Genomic DNA, 23,422 nt, shown 5'->3' with positions numbered 1-23,422 from the left:
AAGTATTCCCTCCCCTAGCAGTGAGTCTCTAATATACGAGTCTACTAATCGTTCTAACGTTTTTAGTAGAAATGATGATAAGCTTATAGGCCTATAATCTTTGGGGGTACTGTGCGATTGTTTACCCCCTTTAGGGATGAAAACAACCTTTACCTCCTTCCATCTATTAGGTACATAAGTTAGGCTTAGGCAGGCCTTGTATATGACCTCTAACCATGGAATCACCAGTTTGGAGACTACCTGCATTTCCACTGGTGTAATATCATCTTTACCAGGTGATTTATAGGGTTGAAACTGTGCGATGGCCCACTCAATCCTTCTGGAGGTGACGATTGATGGGTTAATGTTTTGTTTGACTTTAGGATCTGCGGGTTCGCATTGCACACCTAGCTGTTGCCCAGGAAAGTGTGTGTCTACCAGCAGCTCGACAGTCTCTACGTCCGTGGTCGTCCATGTGCCATCAGGTTTGCTGAGATAGCTTGGCGTCACTGAGTTGGACGAGATGATTTTTCGTAGCCTATTGCCTTCTGCGGTGCTATCGATATTAGAACAAAATTCAGACCATGATTTGAATTTTGCGAGTCGAATTTGCTTTTTGAAGCTGTTCAGACCAGCTTTATAAGCGCCCCACTCATTGGTCTTCTTAGCTTCGTTGAACAGCTTTCTGCATTGTTTCCTGAGGTCACTGATTTCAGAAGACCACCAGGCCGGTTTGGGTTTTCCCCTGACTGTCTTCACCGGGCATGCTTTCTTCATCGCCTCGTTGAAAGTATCTGTGAGGCTTTCTACCAGCTGATCCAACTCGGCCCTAGAAGTGGGAGTGTCTGGTATCCCTGCCGGTAGAGCCTGAGAGAAGCGTTCTTTGTATATCGCCCCTCTAGAGCTTTAACAATGCTTTAAAAAGTTCTAGAACGTTTTAGGAGGTTTAGAACGATCTGAGAAGTTCTGAAGGATTTGAAAGCTTTTAGAAGGGTCTCTGGAGGGTTGTAGGAGATGTAACAATGCTTTGGAGAGTTTTCAGAAAGTTCTCGAACCATCTGGGAGGATCTAGAACGTTTTATGATCTGAAAAGCTTCTGGGAGGCTTTTATAAGATCTTCGAATGCTTTAGAATGTGCTGAAACCTTTTGAAATGTTCTGAAACGTTCTGGCAGGCTTTATATTTTTATTTTTATCCATCTGCAGAAATTGCCATGTTGAATTACCTTCCAATAAGTCACAAAATAAAACAGAATACACATTATACAGGGTGATTCCAAAGTTGGGGCTTTCCTTTCACCTGCGAATAGGGCTTCAAAAAATAGGGGTTTTTTTCGTTTGAAGCTTTTTTGAAATATGAACAATAACGAAGATACAGGGTATATACTATCGACTTTTTATAGCATTTTTTATCATCTTTTCAACGATATATAGAAAATCTAGATTGGAGAACAAATTACAGAGTCACAAGGCTTCAAACCTGGCAACATCGCTGCAAACTCAGTGACACAATTTTTGAATTAAAATATCTGAAAAACTGTAAAAGTTAAAAAATTCTTTCAAACACCATTTTGAAGTATTTTGCATCATTTTTCCATTTGAGTGCAAATTACAGCGTCACAAGGGTTTAATCCCGGCAACAACTTTTTCAACTCACAAGAAGTGACACAATTTTTAAATTAAAATATCTCAAAAACCGAAAAAGCTAGACAGTTTGTTCAAACGCTATATTGTGGCATTTTCTATCTTCTTCCCAATGACATATAGAAAATGTAGATTGGAGTGAAAATTACAGCTTCACAAGGCTTCAAACTTAGCAACAACGCTGCAAACTCACAAAAAGTGACACAATTTTCGAATTGAAATTTCTCGAAAACTGAAAAAGTTAGAAAATTCGCTCAACCGTCATTTTGTAACATTTTTCATCCTCTTTCTATTGATATATAAAAAATCTAACTTGGAGTGCAAATTACAGCTTTACACGGCTTCAAACTTAGCAACAACGCTGCAAACTCACAAAAAGTTACACAATTTTCGAATTAAAATTTCTCAAAAACTGAAAAAGTTAGAAAATTCGCTCAACCGTCATTTTGTAACATTTTTCATCCTCTTTCTATTTATATATAAAAAATCTAGATTGGAGTGCAAATTACAGCTTTACACGGCTTCAAACTTAGCAACAACGCTGCAAACTCACAAAAAGTAACACAATTTTCGAATTGAAATTTCTCAAAAACTGAAAAAGTTAGAAAATTCGCTCAACCGTCATTTTGTAACATTTTTCATCCTCTTTCTATTGATATATAAAAAATCTAGATTGGAGTGCAAATTACAGCTTTACAAGGCTTCAAACTTAGCAACAACGCTACAAACTCACAAAAAGTGACACAATTTTCGAATTGAAATTTCTCAGAAACTGAAAAAGTTAGAAAATTCGCTCAACCGTCATTTTGTAACATTTTTCATCCTCTTTCTATTGATATATAAAAAATCTAGATTGGAGTGCAAATTACAGCTTTACAAGGCTTCAAACTTAGCAACAACGCTACAAACTCACAAAAAGTGACACAATTTTCGAATTGAAATTTCTCAGAAACTGAAAAAGTTAGAAAATTCGCTCAACCGTCATTTTGTAACATTTTTCATCCTCTTTCTATTTATATATAAAAAATCTAGATTGGAGTGCAAATTACAGCCTTACAAGGCTACAAACTTAGCAACAACGCTGCAAACTCACAAAAAGTGACACAATTTTCGAATTAAAATTTCTCAAAAACTGAAAAAGTTAGAAAATTCGCTCAACCGTCATTTTGTAACATTTTTCATCCTCTTTCTATTGATATATAAAAAAATCTAGATTGGAGTGCAAATTACAGCTTTACAAGGCTTCAAACTTAGCAACAACGCTACAAACTCACAAAAAGTGACACAATTTTCGAATTGAAATTTCTCAAAAACTGAAAAAGTTAGAAAATTCGCTCAACCGTCATTTTGTAACATTTTTCATCCTCTTTCTATTGATATATAAAAAATCTAGATTGGAGTGCAAATTACAGCTTTACAAGGCTTCAAACTTAGCAACAACGCTGCAAACTCACAAAAAGTGACACAATTTTCGAATTGAAATTTCTCAAAAACTGAAAAAGTTAGAAAATTCGCTCAACCGTCATTTTGTAACATTTTTCATCCTCTTTCTATTGATATATAAAAAATCTAGATTGGAGTGCAAATTACAGCTTTACAAGGCTTCAAACTTAGCAACAACGCTGCAAACTCACAAAAAGTGACACAATTTTCGAATTGAAATTTCTCAAAAACTGAAAAAGTTAGAAAATTCGCTCAACCGTCATTTTGTAACATTTTTCATCCTCTTTCTATTGATATATAAAAAATCTAGATTGGAGTGCAAATTACAGCTTTACAAGGCTTCAAACTTAGCAACAACGCTGCAAACTCACAAAAAGTGACACAATTTTCGGGTTGAAATATCTCAAAAACTAAAAAAGTTAGAAAATTAAAATTTTGTTAATGTGTGTTTACAGGAAATGACCTGTTAGTTAAAATTAAGTTAAAGTTATTTTTTATTTTCGTTTTTTCAGTAAAACTTTGACACCCTGTATCTTCGTTATTGTTCACATTTCGAAAAAAATTCTATTTAACCTTAAACCTTATTTTTTGAAGCCCTATTCGCAGGTGAAAGGAAAGCCCCAACTTTGGAATCACCCTGTATATTATTAAATAATAATAACTATTAATAAGGTTATCATCAGATCGACGTGTCATCTTTAGCCTGTTGTTCCTTAAATTGAACCTCAAACTCCTCCAGCGTCTTCCTGAACTCGACACAGTCCTCCAATTTTAAACTGGCCTGCAGTTCCGAAATTCCTTGAGTAGCAAAGCCCATTTTGAAAAGAGCCACGCCCCTCCGGCCTAAACAAACTGCACGTTGGTGCAAATTGATTTGGGAGCGTGGCACGTACAGTTCCAACCCTTTGGAACAATCTTCTGCTGCTCTACCAAAGTTTCCTGTCAACAAGTACGTGGTTTATGTTTTAATTGAACTGTCAGTGTATTTGAGGGTGTTACCGGCCAACATGTGCACTTCGGACCTGCGCAAGTACAATTCCGCATAATTGGGGCTCAGTTTGATGGCAAACGATAAGGCACTCAGGGCTCCCAAGTAGTTTTTATGTCTCAGAAAGTCAAGACCTTTGGCCAGTAGGTAGTCGGGGTTTTTCTCTTCAGCTCTTAAATCTTCGTCCACAAAACCTTTTGTACAACCAAATTGTAGCTTATTATTTAAACTAGTTTACTTAGTTTTACCGGAAGTTCTTCGGGCTTCCGCCTGCTTAGCTAAAAACTCCAACTCTTCCGGTTGTCGAGACTCTCTCAAAGGCGTGGGGAACTCTCGCGCGGTGAATAATATTTGCAGGGAGCGGGTGTCACGTGGTTTTGGTGGAGCTACCCGATTGGGTTGGTTCTTTACTGCCCCCGAAGGAGGTTTGATTGGTATATTAGCTTGGAGTTTTCGAGATTTTTCAACGTTACTCTTCCACTCGTCCAGGTTACCAAGTGCTTTCTCTTTTTCAGTTTGTTTGTTTTCCTCTATTTGCTTCCTCACATCGGTGTCTAAGATTATTTGATCGTTTATAGCAGCACTGAAACATATTAGGTAATATACCAAAAGGACAGAATTACAGAGTATTTGGTTGTAAAATTGTATCTATCCTTATCTATAACCTAGTTCAGTAAAGGCAGTTTTGGCTCATAAAGCTTCCCCACTAGGTTTCTTTAAATTTTAGCTAAAGTATAGCTATCGAGACTCTTTTTTAGTGTGAATTGTAGAAAATTTAATGTAGTGTACTTTTCATAAGATCAGAGTGTCCAATTCTACAATTTGTAGTCAGAAAACACGTTTACACTTAAATTAGGATATTTTAGCAACCAGTAGGGTTATCAACGTCATTTTTGTTGTGAATTATATGGAATACAAAGCAGAATAACATATCCAACATTCATTAACTTAACCTTTTCATTTCATTTCGTTTTTATACCTCCAAAAGTTCAATTTTTACTTGAATTAGTTTCAATGCTTTGTTAATCTAACTTTAAATTTTATATTTCCAATTTTAGTTGAAACGTTTTCTTCCTTTTCCTGAGGCATTTCCCTGAGTTTTCCGTAAGTTCTGTAGTAGACAAGATAGACTGTAAGTTAACTTTTGAGATATCATAACTCTTTTATTTAAATGCGCAATTTTAAAGTGCCTTTTTCAATTTTTTCTTTTTGTTTTTTGCTGCGTTCTGTTCAGTGTGTGATTGGTCAAAAAAAAAGCAACTGAGAGCTTGCTGCTTTATCTTGACCAATAAAAAACAACCAACAATTACCGTTTAAGCTCCGCCTTTCGACTACGCTTCTTCTCGCCATCCTCCTGAGCTCGTTTGCGCTCTTCCTCAATCAACTGCAATTTTAATTTCAACTTATCCTCTTTCGAGATATCTTCAAGTTCCAGCGAGGCCCAAAGCTGGGCCACGCACTTTTTCAAATCAAAGATCAGATTTTCGGGGGTTTTCAAGCATTTGCTTTGCGCTATATCCACTTTGTCTAGCAGAACCACCTCGAAGAAGTAGGATTCAAACGTCACTTTTATGTATCGCGGTGAGGTGAAAACGTCCACTTTATTTAAAGGGGCACCCCTTAAAGGTACTGAAATATTCAGGTGTTCAGGGGTTTGTTTCCATGTAAAATCTTTCACTATTATAGGCATTTTAAGTTTTGTGTTTATTAGCAAATTTGCATGCCAGTTACAGTTTGATTGATCAATATAATAAGGTTACTATGTCAACTAGTAATGGGACAAATCACTAATTAATAATTATAAACAACAAAACAATACAAATTAAAGTTTGTAGTATAGTTTAAACGTTCAGAAGCTTTGCATTTGTTTCACTTTCTTTTAGTTTTTCCTTAAGGCCACCAAGTTCTTCATTTTACTCTCTTTAATTTGGAAGGTGTAGAGGTTCCTTTTTCTTCTTTGTTTGCACTATTTTCTTACTTATTTTTAGTTTCACACTTTCCACAACAGTCCATCCCTCATCATCCACTTCAGGGGGCTCAGTGGTCACTTCTTTGTACATCTTCTATTTTGTGTAATCCTCGAACCACCCTTTCTCACGTTTTTCAAACACTACATAAGTACCTAAGCACTTTTGTGTACATTTTTATGAACTATATTTTGGATTTAATTTAAATCAATGTTTTGTTTATCAAAACCTAACCTAACTTAAATGACGTCAACTTCCATTGAAACTTCATCAGTCAGTCACGTGATTATATCCAGTTCCACGTCTGAGACGTCACGTGAATTAGGCTAGCAAAGGAAGAGAGGACGAAATTTTAATGGATGTTAGGTTAGGTTTGTTCAAGTTTGTTGTTGTGTTGTGCATGTGCACCCTTCTTCTTGTTCTATAATCTAAATAATGAAGGAAATTGAAAATTTTAAAGGTAAATAGCTTGCGTACAATTTAAATACAATATTTAATATTAACATTTTTTCCAGTTATTTCCCTAAAAGTGTCAAAAGACACCACCTGCCCCCATGAACTGTTTGTAAAAGAACATTCATTGAGGCATCAAGATGATGACAAACCCCCGGGCAGGACCCTGTTTGTTCTAAACATTCCACCTTACCTTAACTCAACCCATGTGAAAAGCGTATTTTCCTCCACTGGGGCTGTTTCAAATGTTATATTCGCTCAACAGCCCCATGGATTCCAGAGTGCTTATGTAGTGTTTGCAAAACGTGAAGGCTTGCTAAAAGCCCTACAAACTGAAATGCTGCAACTCAAGTCAGATCTGAAAACTGGTTTGGAACAGTGGATTGAGGATTACACAGATTCAATAGAAGATGCGGCCAGCTTGCACAAAGAAGTGACCACTTTTATGAAAAACTATGACAAGCGAGAGGACAAAAGTAAGAACAGTTCAGCACCGGACGTGGATGATGAAGGATGGACTGTGGTGACCAGAAAAGGACACAAACCAGGTGTGGCCAATAAGGAGAGTGTGAAACTGAAAATAAACGAGAAAATAGTGCAAACAAAGAAGAAAAAGGAACTGAAAAACTTTTACACCTTCCAAATTAAAGAGAGTAAAATGAAAAACTTGGTGGCCTTAAGGAAAAACTATGAGGAGGCTAAGAAGAAAGTAGAACTAATGCGCAGCTCGAGAAGGTTTAAACCCTACTAAAACTTTAATTTGTATTGTTTTTGTTATTTAAAGTATTTCTGTGATCAGCTGTGTAAAATGGACAAAAACTAGTTTTTTTGCCCTGTCCTGGATTTGCATCCAAAAATTAATAATTCCACAACAAAAACCTAACCTACAAATTTAATTAAACTGAAACTTCCTCTTTTGCTGGCATAACCACAATCCACGTGACATTCCATAACTAAGGCGAGACATAACCACGTGACTGATTTACCACCCTAGCGCCCCCCTTGCTGCGACTGACACATGTCATTGACATGTTAAAAAAAAGCAACATGTAAAAACATTAAAAAAAACTTTGATTTTACTTTTTAAATTGTTTTTTGTTATAGTTTTCTTGCAACTGTCCCAATTAGGTCAGAAAATATCAATTTAAGGCGACCCACACCGTGTCGCCGGGCAAGTGTTTCCGGTGGTCTTGTTGTGTTGTCCTGTTGTGTTTTTGCATTTTCCATTTCCTCTTTGCCCTATTTACAGGTAAAGTAATGAATTTTTGTATATAAAATATCTGTACATTGAAATTAGTTCGACTGTGATAAGCAGGATAGTATTTACGGTGTTTTTTTTTAAAGTTGTACTTTACAAGCAATTTTTTGGCCTGCGATTGTTATTTTATGCTTTTCTTGTGGGGTAAGTTTTGTATAAGTAGCACCTAAGGGGTTTAAGGCAGAACAAGTTATTTCAGACAAATGACAACTTATGACCTACATTCAGATGTCTCCAGTTTTTGCCACAGTTTTACATACTTGTTGTCCCTATTTTTCTATAAAAACCACAATTTTAAGTTCAGCATTGTGAGACAGAAAATAAGCAGGCAGCAGGAGACACCTACACCAATTTCTTCTAATGTGAATCTACTTTTTTGTCCTATTTACTTTCATTAGTGGTTTTATGAGATTAGCATTCGGTAAAGCAATTTTTCATTTATTTGAGCACTATTCATTATTTCAATGCTCAGAAGTCCTTAAAATAGTTTGTGGTATTGTCATTGTTCTATCTTATTCAAATAAATTTAAAAATTAGGTATACATAGAATAGTAAAAAGAGAGATCTATAACAATACTCACAATACTGCAAAATAGTGCAAAACATGCTCTAGACAAAGATGAAACATAACTTGATAAGAAGTGACATATGTGTCAGTCCACCTAAACCAGTCTGACCTCATTGAACAGTTGGTCATGTGACCAGTTTCCCAGGAGGTCTGATCTTGTTATAGTAATTGTCAACTGACATAACATCTATTTTTATGCTGTGACTTGTGTCAGAAAGTTATTTCTATCTTTGTCTACATTATAGTTCTCTCTTCTTAACAGTTTCAGTTTTGAAATAGCTTTTTTTGTACTTAAACTCCCTACTCGGTAGTAAACTTCAGTTTCAGTTCTTCATTGGTATGCTCTTCTATATTAACAGTCTTAGGATTTAATAGTCTAGCATTGACTGTCACAGAATAACTTATACAGGGTGTCTAAAATGTAATTTAGCATTCTTGCTTTTGCTGGTCCATACATTTATCAAGAAATATACAATGCTAACTAACAAAACTTGTACAATAAACAAAGGTGATACCAAAAATAAAGTGAGAAGTATGGCTTTTTGGGTGAGTGATCTGGCATTTTAAACACACATCCAATCTTAAAAAATCTGAGAAATGTCAGTTTTTCAAACTCTAAAACACATATTCCACATAGAAAAGTTGAAAATTACATTCAAATCAACGTTGCCAAAGCCAAAACTCTTGATTCAGCCATTTTGGCTATGTCCAAAAGCTCAAGAAGCTTTTAACTTGTGTGGTTGGACAATAGTCACCTGACAACTGTGTGTAAAATGTCAAATAGTCGCGTCTCTTTGACAAATCACGCCGCAAGTTGTTATTCATAACTGTGTGAAAGTAAATTAGGCACTTGTGGCGTTAAATGACAGTTTAAGACGTTAAATTTGACACTTTACAACATGGCATCTAGTCAAGTGACAGTTGTTATAACTATTAAAACTCGTTCAGCAGTGACATGAAAGTATCAAATGCAAAACAGTTGTATCTTGTATTTGACACCTCAGTAAAGCCCCAAATTTGCCATTTGTGAAGCTAAGTGACACTTCAATATGTTTCTTACGTCACCTGTCAACTGTCAAAACTCATTGAGCGCCATCATGCAACTGGAATACCTACGCAGATTAATTGCATTTGTTTGGCTCATTGAAACTGTATTTGGCTCCGTGGAACTGTAAACACAACTTACTGTGCAATTCGTCAAAGAAACACGTCCATTTGGCAGTTTATACCTTCAGGTCACTAGTGAGTGAATTTTGACAGTTATGTCAGCTGTCACAAGTGAGTGAGTGAACAAAGTATTAAAGTGTTCCATAACATTCCAACTGTCAAATTTGACTTCATGGAGCTGTAAACGCAACTTACAGTGCAATTCAACTTCAAAGAACCACATTTATTTGGCGTTTTATACTTTTGGGTCACTGGTGGTTGAGTTTTGACAGTTATGACAAGTGTCACGTGACCACATTTGCTACAGTCAGAGAGAAAAGCGGTGTCAAGTTTAAAAAGACAATCATGGACAAAATCGCTTGTAAAATCGACTTGTAGTAAGAAAATGACTGTTTTAAGCACATTTTTGGAATTCTAGGGCGAAAAGCTGTGCCAAAGTTTGAACTGTCAGAAACACAGTTTAAAAGACAGTCAAGGACAAAATCGCTTGTAAAATCCACTTGTAATAAGAAAATGACTGTTTTAAGCACATTTTTGGAATTCTCATTAAATTTCCTTTCCAATGAGTTTAAAAACACTACAAAATTTAGTACAGTCAGGGCGAAAAGCTGTGCCAAAGTTTGAACTGTCAGAAACACAGTTTAAAAAGACAGTCAAGGACAAAATCGCTTGTAAAATCAACTTGTAGTATGAAAATGACTGTTTTAATCACATTTTTGGAATCCTCATTAGATTTCCTATCCAATGAGTTTAAAAACACTACAAAATTTGGTACAGTCAGGGCGAAAAGCTGTGCCAAAGTTTGAAATGTCAGAAACACAGTTTAAAAAGACCGTTAAGGACAAAATCGCTTGTAAAATCGACTTGTAGTAAGAAAATGACTGTTTTAAGCACATTTTTGGAATTCTCATTAAATTTCTTATCCAATGAGTTTAAAAACACTACAAAATTTGGTACAGTCAGGGCGAAAAGCTGTGCCAAAGTTTGAACTGTCAGAAACACAGTTTAAAAAAACCGTTAAGGACAAAATCGCTTGTAAAATCGACTTGAAGTAAGAAAATGACTGTTTTAAGCACATTTTTGGAATTCTTATTAAATTTCCTATCCAATGAGTTTAAAAAACATTACAAGATTTGGTACAGTCAGGGAGAAAAGCAGTGCCAAAGTTTGACCTGCCTGAAACACAGTTTAAAAAGACAGTCAAGGACAAAATCGTTTGTAAAATCGACTTGTAGTAAGAAAATGACTGTTTTAAGCACATTTTTGGAATTCTCATTAAATTTCCTATCTAATGGGTTTAAAAACACTACAAAATTTGGTACAGTCAGGGAGAAAAGCTGTCTTAAAGTTTGACCTGCCAGAAACACAGTAAAAAAGACAGTCAAGGACAAAATCGCTTGTAAAGTCGACTTGTAGTAAGAAAATGAATGTTTTAAGCACATTTTTGAAATTTTCATTAAATTTCCTATCCAATGAGTTTAAAAACACTACAAAATTTGGTACAGTCAGGGCGAAAAGCTGTGCCAAAGTTTGAACTGTCAGAAAAACAGTTTAAAAAGACAGTCAAGGACAAAATTGCTTGTAAAGTCGACTTGTAGTAAGAAAATGAATGTTTTAAGCACATTTTTGGAATTTTCATTAAATTTCCTATCCAATGAGTTTAAAAACACTACAAAATTTGGTACAGTCAGGGCGAAAAGCTGTGCCAAAGTTTGAACTGTCAGAAAAACAGTTTAAAAAGACAGTCAAAGGACAAAATCGCTTGTAAAATCGACTTGTAGTAAGAAAATGACTGTTTTAAGCACATTTTTGGAATCCTCATTAGATTTCCTAACCAATAACCGGAATAAACAGTAAAAAATTTGGTACAGTCAGGGAGAAAAGCTGTGTCAAAGTTTGAACTGTCAGAAACACAGATTGAAGTGGCAGTTAAGAACAAAAAACACATCTATTTAACAATTTATACCTTCAGGTCACTAGTGAGTGAGTTTTGACAGTTATGACAGCTGTCACGTGACGCAAGCAAAGTATTAATGTGTTCGGTAACGTCACATCTGTCAAGTTTGGCTCCATGGCGCTGTAAACACCACTTACAGTGCAATTCCTCAAAGAAACACATCTATTTGGCATTTTATACCTTCAGGTCACTAGTGAGTGAGTTTTGACAGTTATGACTGTCACGTGAGGCATTAAAGTGTTTCTTAACGTCACAACTGTCAAGTTTGACTCCATGGAACTGTAAACAGATCTACTTGGCATTTTATAATTGCCAAATAGTCTAAATTCGATTGCTTGAATTGTTGCTTTTAATGTGCATTTATGAATCTCTTTTTCCTGAATTCTCGAAACAATCCTTAAACTCTTCTGGTAAAAATATGGTTTCGGAAAAATTTCCACTTGTAGTGTTTTTGTAGAATGTTCCAACAACTGCACAACGGTTCCGGCTACATACCGGAAATGGAACAGATCATCAGCCAATTGGAGAGAGGCACGCTGGTAACGAAATTTTCGTGGCGAGTCAAGTCGGAAATGAAAAAACTGGCCATACGCCGTGAAACGCGCGAACTGATTTGGACTCGTTCCACCACCGGCACCAGTTCAAACACTTCGAAACCCACTTTCGAAGGTAACACTTGGTTAAACCAGAAATTCGGGTGTGACACAATTTTGCCGAACTTTAGGTACAATCGATTTGGCGGAAATCAAAGAAGTCCGAGTGGGCAAAAACTCGCGGGACTTTGACAAGTGGCCTGACGATACCAAACTGAAAGAAACCAAGTGTTTTGTCGTTTTTTACGGATCTGAATTTAAGTTAAGGTCACTCAGTATAGCAGGTAGGGATTGTAACTTAAACCAGCTGACTTTTTGTTAAACTTTGTATTCGAAAGCTTTATCAGAGGAAGAGCGCACCTTGTGGGTTAAAGGTTTGAATTACCTAGTTAAAGACACTCTCAGCGCTCCGTATTTGTTGCTAGTGCAAAACTGGCTTCGTAGAGAGTTCTACGATATGGAAGGCTCTACAGAGAGGTATATGTGGTGTTAATTTTTCAGGTTGGTTTGTTCAATCAAGCTTTTTCCAGAGTAAACTTGAAGGATTTAAAGTCTTTTCTTCCCAGAATTAACTACAAAATTCCTACCAGTAAATTAAGGGAGGTGTTCAATGAGGTTGACACAAAAAGGAGAGCGGAAATAGGGTTTGATGACTTTACTCTGCTCTATCAGAAATTGCTTGTGGAAGAAAACGTACTAGTTAACGCTTTTTTCTAGAAGTATGCGAGATGTACAGTTTTGTTGTAGAATATGGTGGACATTTTCGATAAAATCGACACTTACTCAAGCAACAAACAGGTGTCGATGCAGGACTTTGAAAAGTTCCTGAAAGAGGAACAAAACGACCTGTTGGCGTCCAATAAGGAGGACATTAGGAACTTTATGTGCGATTTTCTGAAAGATCCGCATAGGTACGGTATCGCCGACTGACAAAAGCACAGCATCATCAAGTTGAAAATTGTAGGGAAGTGCAGGAGCCCTATTTTATGCTGCCGGAATTTTTGGATTTTTTATTTTCCAAACAAAACGACCTGTGGGATCCCAAAAAGGATATTGTTTACCAGGACATGACCAGGCCGTTGAGTCATTATTGGATCGCTTCCTCGCATAACACGTAAGTTTTTTCCACTTGCTGTTGGACAAGAAAAAGCTGCTTTTTTTTGACCAATCAGAAACTAAGAAGACCTAAAGAAACTGGAATTATTATTGTTTAAATTAACACTTATGCGCCAGCGTCTTGGTTGTCCATTTTTGAACCGTTTACCGCGTTACTGTGGTAAAATACTAGTGTCATTTAACAAACAGTTAATGTCTGAACAAATCAGCGTTAACGGAGTTAGTACACGTGACCAAGTGTTTTATTTTATCCGAAAACAACACAAGAATTGACATCTTGTATCAGATTATGCGGGGTGTTCTTGAAATGACTGTGCAACGCTTAAACGGAAGCTTCTAGCACCGTTTTGAAAGTGTCAGAGACATCTAAATGTTGCTGAGAATCTTTTAAAAAGTGCCAGAGGCTTCTAGGACTACTTTGAAAGTGTCGGAGACTTCTAAATGCCACTAAGAAGCTTCTAAAAAGTGCCAGAGCCCTGTAAAAGTGTCCTAAACCTTCCTAGAATTGTTTTAAAATGCCAGAGGCTTCTAGGACTATTTTGAAAGTGTCAGAGACCTCTAAATGCCACTGAGAAGCTTCTAAGAAGTGCCAGAGCCTTCTACAAATGTCTTAAACCTTCCTAGAATGGTTATGAAATGCCAGAGGCCTCTAGGACTATTTTGAAAGTGTCAGAGACCTCTAAATGCTACTGAGAATCTTCTTAAAAGTGCCAGGGCCCTCTACAAGTGTCTTAAACCTTCCTAGAATTGTTTTAAAATGCCAGAGACCTCTAGGACTATTTTGAAAGTGTCAGAGACTTCTAAAATGCTACTGAGAACATTCTAAAACGTGCTAGAGCCCTCTACAAGTGTCTTAAACCTTTCCTAGAATTGTTTTAAAATGCCAGGGACCTCTAGGACCATTTGGAATGTGTTAGAGACCTCTAAATGCCACTGAGAATCTTCTAAAAAGTGTCAGAGCCCTCTAAAAGTGTCTTAAACCTTCCTAGAATTGTTTTAAAATGCCAGAGGCCTCTAGGACCATTTTGAAAGTCTCAGAGACCTGTAAATGCCACTCAGGACCTTCGAAGAAGTGCCAGAGCCTTCTACAAATGTCTTAAACCTTCCTAGTATGGTTATAAAATGCCAGAGACCTCTAGGACAATTTTGAAAGTGTCAGAGACCTCTAAATGCCATTCAGAACCTTCTAAAAAGTGCCAGGGCTTTCTACAAATGTCTTAAACCTTCCTAGAATTGTTTTAAAATGCCAGAGGTCTCTAGGACTATTTTGAAAGTGTCAGAGACCTCTAAATGCTACTGAGAACATTCTAAAACGTGCCAGAGCCCTCTATAAGTGTCTTAAATCTTCCCAGAATGGTTATAAAATGCCAGATACCTCTAGGACCATTTGGAATGTGTCAGAGACCTCTAAATGCCACTGAGAATCTTCTAAAAAGTGTCAAAGCCCTCTAAAAGTGTCCTAAACCTTCCTAGAATTGTTTTAAATTGCCAGAGGCCTTTAGGACTATTTTGAAAGTGTCAGACCCCTCTAAATGCTACTGAGAATCTTCTAAAAAGTGTCAGAGCCCTCTAAAAGTGTCTTAAACCTTCCTAGAATTGTTTTAAAATGCCAGAGGCCTCTAGGATTATTTTGAAAGTGTCAGAGACCTCTAAATGGCACTGAGAATCTTCTAAAAAGTGTCAGAGCCCTCTAAAAGTGTTTTAAACCTTCCTAGAATTGTTTTAAAATGCCAGAGGCCTCTAAATGCCACTCAGAACCTTCGAAGAAGTGCCAGAGCCTTCTACAATTGTCTTAAACCTTCCTAGAATGGTTATAAAATGCCAGAGACCTCTAGGACCATTTGGAATGTGTCAGAGACCTCTAAATGCCACTGAGAATCTTCTAAAAAGTGTCAAAGCCCTCTAAAAGTGTCCTAAACCTTTCTAGAATTGTTTTAAAATGCCAGAGGCTTCTAGGACTATTTTGAAAGTGTCAAAGACCTCTAAATGCCACTGAAAATCTTCTAAAACGTGCCAGAGCCTTCTACAAGTGTCTTAAACCTTCCTAGAATTGTTTTAAAATGCCAGAGACCTCTAGAACCATTTGGAAAATGTCAGAGCCCTCTAAAAGTGTCTTAAACCTTCCTAGAATGGTTTTAAGGTTCCAGAGGCTTCTAGGACTATTTTGAAAGTGTCAAAGACCTCTAAATGCCACTTAAAATCTTCTAAAAATTGTCAGAGCCCTCTAAAAGTGTCTTAAAACTTCCTAGAATTGTTTTAAGATGCCAGAGGCCTCTGGAACTATTTTAAAAGTGTCAGAGACCTCTAAATGCTACTGAGAACCTTCTAAAAAGTGCCAGAGCCCTCTACAAATGTCTTAAACCTTCCTAGAATGGTTATAAAATGCCAGAGACCTCTAGGACCATTTGAAAAATGTCAGAGCCCTCTAAAAGTGTCTTAAACCTTCCTAGAATGGTTTTAAGGTTCCAGAGGCTTCTAGGACTATTTTGAAAGTGTCAAAGACCTCTAAATGCCACTTAAAATCTTCTAAAAATTGTCAGAGCCCTCTAAAAGTGTCTTAAACTTTCCTAGAATTGTTTTAAAATGCCAGAGGCCTGTAGGCCCATTTTGAAAGTGTCAAAAACCTCTAAATGCCACTGAGAATCTTCTATAAAGTGCCAGAGCCTTCTACAAGTGTTTTAAACCTTCCTAGAATTGTTTTAAAATGCCAGAGGCTTCTAGGACTATTTTGAAAGTGTCAGAGACCTCCTCTAAATGCTACTGAGAACCTTACAAAAAGAGCCAAAGCCCTCTACAAGTGTCTTAAACCTTCCTAGAATTGTTATAAAATGCCAGAGACTTCTAGGACCATTTGGACCTCTAAAAGCTGCTGAGAACCTTCAATTTTTAAAGTCCTGGAAGACATCTTTATCAGGTTTTTAGCAAGTTTTTTCGGTCCCTCTAATACAGCTCAAAAGTAGAAACAATTTTTTTTCCCCTGTCAATCAACATTGAAAGCAAAAATAAGACAGTTGAGTTTTTGTATTGTTTTGGATTCGCCTTCAACAATCCATAGGAATCAAAACGGGACAGCAAAATGACTAAAAAAAAAAAAAATAAACTAGAATCCTAACTTAACCGAATTGGTTTTTGTTTTCTATTATTTGCGCTTTTTACTTTTACTACAGATTCCAGTTTTTTTTGTGTATTTTCCTTTACAACTTAATTCAGTTGTTGTTAACCCCGTTTATATCGTTCAAATCATGCAATTTTCAATCGTATCCAATCGTATTAAATTCTATAAATTTTCTGGATGGACTAGTCAATCTTAATGGTCGAAACTAAACTGCTCGTCAAAAAGAATGGGACAGCAAAATTTTTGCTCTTTTTTGAGCGGCTGCTTCTTCAAATTGATTTACTTGATTCTAATAATTTTTTTGAGGATTAAAAGGTATTTTCTTCCTCTTTCTTTTGACCTAAATGATTTTTTTGAAAGGTGCCACGGGTCCGAGTATACCGGGTGTGACTGAGGTGTAGTCAAAAAATGAAAAATTCGGGATAACGCCATTTCTCGCAAAAAAATTTCTTACGTTTTACAATAGCCTTAATCGAGTCTTGCGGTCAATATCTCTAAACGTTTTCGCCAGTTTGGCGATTAAAGGCCGTTTACAAAATTTATTGCAAAATTTTTAAAATGTGGTTACTTTTGATTCTCTTGTTTAAAATTAAACAATTTCTTTAGATCTTTTGTGGAAGAAGAGCGGGATTAGCAAGTTTACACTTAAAACTACCCAATTTAAGTAAAAAACATACACTGCAAAATACAGGGTAACCCAAAAAAAAATTTGAAAAGAAAATCATATGTTTTATCATAAATTTAGCATGTTTAGTCATTTTAATGGAAAATAATGATATTGGATAGAGAAGCACACTATTTGTTTAGTAATCCAATTCATATCTCTAGACGTTATCGCCAGTTTGGCGATTAAGGGGTGTTTACGATATTAAAAAAATGGTTCTTTTTAGTTCTCTTGTTTTAAATTCGAAATTATTGAATTCAAAACAAGATGAGCAAAATTACATTTCAATTTACCCGTTTTAGGTGAACATTTATAAACCGCGAACCTTTATAAACAGAGTGGATTAAAAAATCATACAAAAGATAAATCAAATGTTTTATCATACAAATAAAACATGTATCTTTATTCGGTAAATTTAATCGAAAATAATGGTTTTTAATTTAAAAAAAACCAAGTCCACAGCATTCATATCCGATGACTTTGCGGGCTACAAACCCATTTGTTCTTAATACCTTGTCGGTCCCCCAGCAGTTTGTTGCAACTCCGCAACCCTTCTTGGCATGCTATCCACCAACTTTGCGATAAAATTTTGGGGAATTACCTCCCATTCAACCCTCACCATTTCTGCCACCTCATTCAATTTTTGAAATTCATGCTCTGAGCTATTTATTCTCAATTTCATTCTACTCCATACGTGCTCTATTACGTTCATATCCGGTGACCTTGCAGGCCACTCCATTCGTTCGATGTTGTTTTCTCTCAAAATTTCTTGTACGATTCTGGCTCGATGTCGACGAGCATTGTCGTCAATTAAGATAAAACCGTTCCCAAAGTTTCGAGAAAAGGGAACAACGATATCACATATCCCTGTACCTCTGCGCATTCATACTATCCTCAATCAAAAGTACTAAATCTGTTTTTCCATTCCTCATAATTCCGCTGCAAACTGTAATTCCACCTCCCCCAAAAGCAACCCTAGCATCCATGCATTCTTCCATATATCGTTCATTTCTTTCTCTCCATACCAATAATCGCCCGTCAGATTCATACAAATTGAACTCTGTATGAATGCAGTTTATAAGTTTTTACTTAAATTGGGTAGTTTTAAGTGTAATTTTTCTAGTCTCGTATTTCATCCGAAAAAGATCTAAAGAAATAAATTGTTAAATTTAAAACAAGGGAATTAAAAATAACCACATTTAAAAAAAAATCAATAAATATTGTAAACGGCTCTTAATCGCCAAACTGGCGAAAACGTCTAGAGATATGAATTGGATTACTAAACAAATAGTGTGCTTCTATCCAATATCATTATTTTCCATAAAAATGACTGAACATGCTTGAAGATTTATGATAAAACATATGATTTTCTTTTCAAATTTTTTTTTGGGTCACCCTGTATCTCGCAGTGTATGTTTTTTACTTAAATTGGGTAGTTTTAAGTGTAAACTTGCTAATCCCGCTCTTCTTCCACAAAAATAAACAAAAGAAATTGTTTAATTTTAAACAGGAGAATCTAAAGTAACCACATTTTAAAAATTTTGCAATAAATTTTGTAAACGGCTTTTAATCGCCAAACTGGCGAAAACGTTTAGAGATATTGACCGCAAGACTCGATTATTGTAAAACGTAAAAAATTTTTTTGCGAGAAATGGCGTTAGACGGAATTTTTCATTTTTTGACTACACCTCAGTCACACCCTGTATACTCGAATCCGTAGCACCTTTCAAAAAGATCATTTAGCTCAAAAAAAAGAGGTAGAAAATACCTTTTAATCCTCAAAAAAATTATTAGAATCAAGTAAATCAATTTGAAGAAGCAGCCGCTCAAAAAAGAGCAAAAATTTTGCTGTCCCATTCTTTTTGACGAGCAGTTTAGTTCAAAACATGCAATTTTCGATCGTATTCAGTGTTTAAATCCTATTAATTTTCTGGATCGACTAGTCAATTCTAATGGTCGATTTGTTTATCGCGCTTCTTTTCTACTAACTAGTTTACCCGATCCGTTTAAATAAGCGGATCAAAACTTTTGGAAATAAGCGTAGTGACTGTAATGAAGAGTTTGACACTTTTTGTCTTTAAAGTTACTTGACCGGGGACCAGTTTTCCTCTGAATCGTCCGTGGAAGCGTACGCGCGCTGTCTGCGAATGGGGTGCCGTTGCATCGAGCTGGACTGCTGGGACGGGCCCGATTGCACTCCCTACATATTTCACGGGCACACTTTGACCACTAAAATCAAATTCATCGACGTACTGCGCACCATCAAGGAGCACGCTTTCGTCACTTCAGAGTATCCGGTCATTTTATCGATTGAGGACAATTGTTCGTTGCCGCAACAACGAAAAATGGCAATTAATTTGACCGTAAGTCCCTAACATCCATTTTCAATGAAAAGTAGCCACCCTGAATATCTTCCAAAATAATTTCTCTGTTAAAAAATGCTAAGACACGTCAACCAAGATTGCAAGGGGGACATCTTTTTACGTAGGATTTGAGTTTCTGCCATCAGCCCCTTTGCCGCCATAGTCACCCCCACTAAGTTTTCAAATGGCACCGTACCCTGTGTGGCACATCGTTGGAAAGGGTATTTCATAAGGAATTGCACTATTTTATTTGTACATTTGCTTTGAATTGAGTACAAAATAATAGCAAATAGCGGTTATCATTTAATTAATGGCTCAAAATAACCTCCGTTAACTTCCATACAATAATACAAGCGACTTGGAAGAGTTCGCCAACATTTGTGAGGACTTGCGGTGTCAGTTATCGGCATTCATGTATTATTCTCTGCCCAAGGTCTGCAATATTGGCCGGCTGTGTTGCATAGACTTTCGATTTTAAATGCCCCCATAGAAAAAAGTCCAACGGAGTGAGGTCGGGTGATCTCGCAGGCCATTCCATGGGACCACGTCTACCAATCCATCTTCCAGGAAATCGATTGTTCAGATATTCTCGAACGGGAAGTGAATAGTGTGGAGATGCACCGTGTTGTTGGAAAATTAGTTGATTTTCAAATACATTTTCTAGTAGCTCTGTTATGGTCGCATCAACAGTGGTGTCAAGAAACTCAAGATAAGTAGCGCCATTCAAATTACCGTCAATAAAAAACGGACCAACAATGTGGTCTCCTAAAATACCTGCCCAAACATTAAGTTTTTCTGGATATTGGGTTTCCCTAAACCAATGTGGATTCGTGTCTGACCAATACCTACAGTTATGCCTATTCACTTCTCCATTCAAAAAAAACATACACTCATAACTGAAGCAAATATTGTACAACAAGTTCACGTTGTTTGTCAGATAGAGAGACATAATTTCACAAAATTGTAGTCTTCTATCATAGTCATCTCGTTTAATTCCTGAACCAATTTTACCTTGTATGGATGAAAATTGTGTTTTTTTTTAATTCTCCATACACTGCTTGTCGAAACACCCGATGCATGGGAAATTTGATTTAAAGACTGATTATATTATCCATTGCAACGTGTCCCAAAACAGCAACTTCAATTGGTTCATTAATAATTTGTCTTTCAGGTTGATGTTTTTTGTTTGTCACTGAACCAGTTTCCATGAATTTTTGCATCAACTTTAAGACATACTGATGAAGTCGTTATGTTTGAAATAAAAACGTACAATTTCTATTCTTTCGGCAGTCGTGTAAACCATATTGACAATGTTCCTTCAAAACGAACTTACAAGTTGACCGACTGAGGCAAAAACATGGAATGGGAAACAGGTATTCGGTAGTGTTATCAGCAGTTTGACCAAAATAACAAAAAAAATGTTTTTATTTTTTTTGGTCACAATTCAAAGCAACTGTACAAATAAAATAGTGCAATTAATTCCTTATGAAATACCCTTTCCAACAATGTGCCACACAGGGTATGGTGCCATTTGAAAACTTAGTGGGGGTGGCTATGGCGGCAAAGGGGCTGATGGCAGAAATTCAAATCCTACGTAAAAAGATGTCCCCCTTGCAATCTTGGTTGACGTGTCTTAGCATTTTTTAACAGAGAAATTATTTTGGAAGATATTCAGGGTGGCTACTTTTCATTGAAAAACCCTGTATGTTTGGTAAATTGGTTGAGCGGTGGTTTTTGTAGAGTATTTTTGGTGATATGCTTTTGGTGCGTCCCTACGACAAGAACGAGACTGAGTTACCTTCGCCCTTTAATTTACGAAGAAAAATCATTTTGAAACACAAAAAATTGCCGAAGGGACAGGAGGACTTACCTTCCGCTTTTATGCGAATGGAATCTTCTGACAGTATGGATTTGAGGTAAGTTGAATTTGTTTTTTCAGATATTTGTTATTTCTGTTGCGTCTAGAGTGTTAATCGTATGTACAGTGTGTCCATTTGTACGTAAATTACGTAACAGTCAACATATCTTGAGATATGGGACGTTAATAATTGAGAAACGCCCAAAACTAGAAAAAAACAAAAAAATAATAAAAAGTTCTCACCCTGTGTAGTGCAGTTACAGTGCATTTAAGTAAAAGTTGTTCACGCCAGCAAAAAGCCAATAAACCAAACCCAAGGACAGTCCAAACCGCATTAAATGACAAGGTTTACATTTGACAGTTTATGACACTTCACAGCGTGACTTATAGTCAGATGACTTTTATAATAACTATTCAGCGCTGACATGAAACTATAAATTGCAAAACAGTTGTGGTCTGTATTTACACCTCAATAGAGTACTAAATTTGACATTTGTGAGGATAAGTGACACTTTGATGTGTCTTACATCACCTGACAGCTGTCAAAACTTATTCAGCCCTAACATACGACAGGAATACGCAGATTAGTTGTATTTCTTTAAAAAATCGTATTTCAAGTTTAACAGTTGTGACGTTTTATTTTTTTTGAAAAATGAAAAATTTGTGTGCTTGTTTTACTTAATTTAAAACTTTTGTATTTGAACTCTTATAGATTTCACTTCAACGCCATCAGAAAAAGGATAAAAAATACTACAAAATGTATTCCATAACCTTAAAAATGCCATTTCAAGCTTTTTCATTATGAAACTGACTTCTAGACATTTCAGAGTTAAAAATTCGAGCATTTCTAAAAAATCTAGACCGGTTTTAGTGCTTTAAGGTTATTTTCAGCATGAAAAATCATGTTTTAAGGCTCTTCACGATTTTCACAAATTTTTTTGACTTATCATACCCGAAAGCCAGTTTGTACACTGTCAATAGCCTTGAAAAGGTCGTTTCAAACTTCTTCACTATTAAATTGACTTCTACACGCATGGGTGCAGAAAATTGAAGCATTTTTAGTGCTTTAAGACTGAAAAATCGAGTTTAAAACTATTTATGTTAGTAAAAGTTAAGTTTCAGACTTTTCAGTAATTAAGCTGACCTGATAGAAAATTAATTTCAAGATTTCGGCACAAAAAGGTCAAAAATTTGGAAAAACTTCTACGTTGTTACCTAACCTAACCTAAAAAAATACTTAAAAAAAAGTCAATTTTAAGCTTCAAAATTTGGAAAAACTAGTAATTTTACACTTGGTAGAATATTTAAGAAATTGTGTACATTTTACAGTTAAAAAAAAGTTTTTAGTTTTTGTTTATTTATTGGTTTTAGCTTTATTTTCTGTTTTTGACTTTGAATTTTTCTTTTTTTTTTTGTTTTCTTCGTTTGCTATGTATTCCTCTTTTTTCTCGTTTTCTTCCATCATTTTAATATCTTTCTTTGTTTTCGGTTTTTTTCTTTTCTAATCTTCTTGGTTTGTCTTTTTTGTTAATTTTAGAACTTAAAAATGTGTTTTTTTTTTTAACTATTAATGTAAATAAGGTCGAAATTCGTTTATTATGTGTTGTAATTGAAAAAGTGCACTTTTTGGCAAAAATCGCATTTTTTCTATTTTTGAATGTTTATAACTTTTGTATTTGAACTCTTACAGATTTCACTTAAACGCCATCAAAAAAAGGATAAAAAATACTACAAAATGTACGTAATAATCAAAGTGTTCCTTAACATCAGAACTGACAAATTTGGCCATGGAGCTGTAAACACAACTTACAGTGCAATTCTTCAAAGAAACAATTTTATTTGCCATTTTATACTTTCAAGACACTGGTTAGTGCCTTTTGACAGTTATGACAGCTGTCACGCGACGCAAGCAAAGTACTAAAGTGTTCCTTAAAGTCCCAACTGTCATTTTTTATAATGCGACATCTAAGTGCTCTTTTAAGAACTAAAAGAGATCTAATGGAGTAATCAACGCCTTTTCTATAATGAATCATTGCTCGATTAAATCCGATGATTCGTTTCCGAGATACTTCAGTTTCTGTCTAACCAAATTCGCAATGTCCTCTACCGTCAATTTGTGAAAATAAAAAAAAAACACAAATTTACTCTAAAAAATTTAAAGGTGATATTTTATATTGATTATTTATAATTAGTATTTTTTAGTTTAATTGTATATACAGGGTGGTCCAGTTTTAAATGTCAATAATTCACCAATCCATAGCCAATTAAAAAATAAGTTGACATTCATTAT

General features: G+C 35.7%; 3 protein-coding genes across 5 annotated transcripts in view; 2 read left to right on the top strand and 1 right to left on the bottom strand.

Annotated features, from left to right (window-relative positions):
- Positions 1-3,690: 3,690 nt before the first annotated feature.
- Positions 3,691-6,247, bottom strand: Dnaaf4 (Dynein axonemal assembly factor 4). Its single transcript, XM_081975787.1, has 4 exons — positions 5,364-6,247; positions 4,302-4,636; positions 4,065-4,247; positions 3,691-4,004 (listed from the first exon to the last, which is right to left on the bottom strand). The coding sequence occupies exons 1-4, from the start codon at positions 5,741-5,743 to the stop codon at positions 3,745-3,747; spliced, it is 1,158 nt and encodes a 385-aa protein (XP_081831913.1). The 5' UTR covers positions 5,744-6,247; the 3' UTR covers positions 3,691-3,744.
- An 89-nt stretch (positions 6,248-6,336) lies between these two features.
- LOC145726621 (ribosomal RNA-processing protein 7 homolog A) lies at positions 6,337-7,292 on the top strand. The gene is made up of 2 exons (XM_081975795.1): positions 6,337-6,480; positions 6,536-7,292. Exons 1-2 carry the CDS (start codon positions 6,456-6,458, stop codon positions 7,222-7,224), a joined length of 714 nt encoding a protein of 237 aa, XP_081831921.1. The 5' UTR covers positions 6,337-6,455; the 3' UTR covers positions 7,225-7,292.
- Positions 7,293-7,297: 5 nt separating this feature from the next.
- The window catches only part of sl (small wing phospholipase C gamma 1), a 91,156-nt gene continuing 75,031 nt past the window's right edge, over positions 7,298-23,422 (top strand). For 2 of the 3 annotated variants that reach the window (XM_081975776.1, XM_081975778.1), the window contains exons 1-10: positions 7,298-7,522; positions 7,578-7,722; positions 11,870-12,092; positions 12,148-12,300; positions 12,355-12,493; positions 12,547-12,709; positions 12,764-12,927; positions 12,981-13,130; positions 18,995-19,274; positions 21,015-21,190. In XM_081975776.1, the coding sequence (XP_081831902.1) occupies positions 7,503-7,522; positions 7,578-7,722; positions 11,870-12,092; positions 12,148-12,300; positions 12,355-12,493; positions 12,547-12,709; positions 12,764-12,927; positions 12,981-13,130; positions 18,995-19,274; positions 21,015-21,190 (1,613 nt within the window). In that variant the 5' untranslated portion in view covers positions 7,298-7,502. Of the gene's footprint in view, positions 7,723-11,869; positions 12,093-12,147; positions 12,301-12,354; positions 12,494-12,546; positions 12,710-12,763; positions 12,928-12,980; positions 13,131-18,994; positions 19,275-21,014; positions 21,191-23,422 lie in introns of all 3 variants that reach the window. The other variant, XM_081975779.1, reaches the window with a different exon arrangement.

The sequence above is a fragment of the Ips typographus genome, linkage group LG3, assembly GCF_016097725.1.
Source record: "Ips typographus isolate SLU linkage group LG3, UJ_Ityp_2.0, whole genome shotgun sequence".
Classification (NCBI taxonomy): Eukaryota; Metazoa; Arthropoda; class Insecta; order Coleoptera; family Curculionidae; genus Ips; species Ips typographus.
The sequence above is the reverse complement of the archived record's forward strand: the minus strand, read 5'-3'. Positions and strand labels throughout refer to the sequence as shown.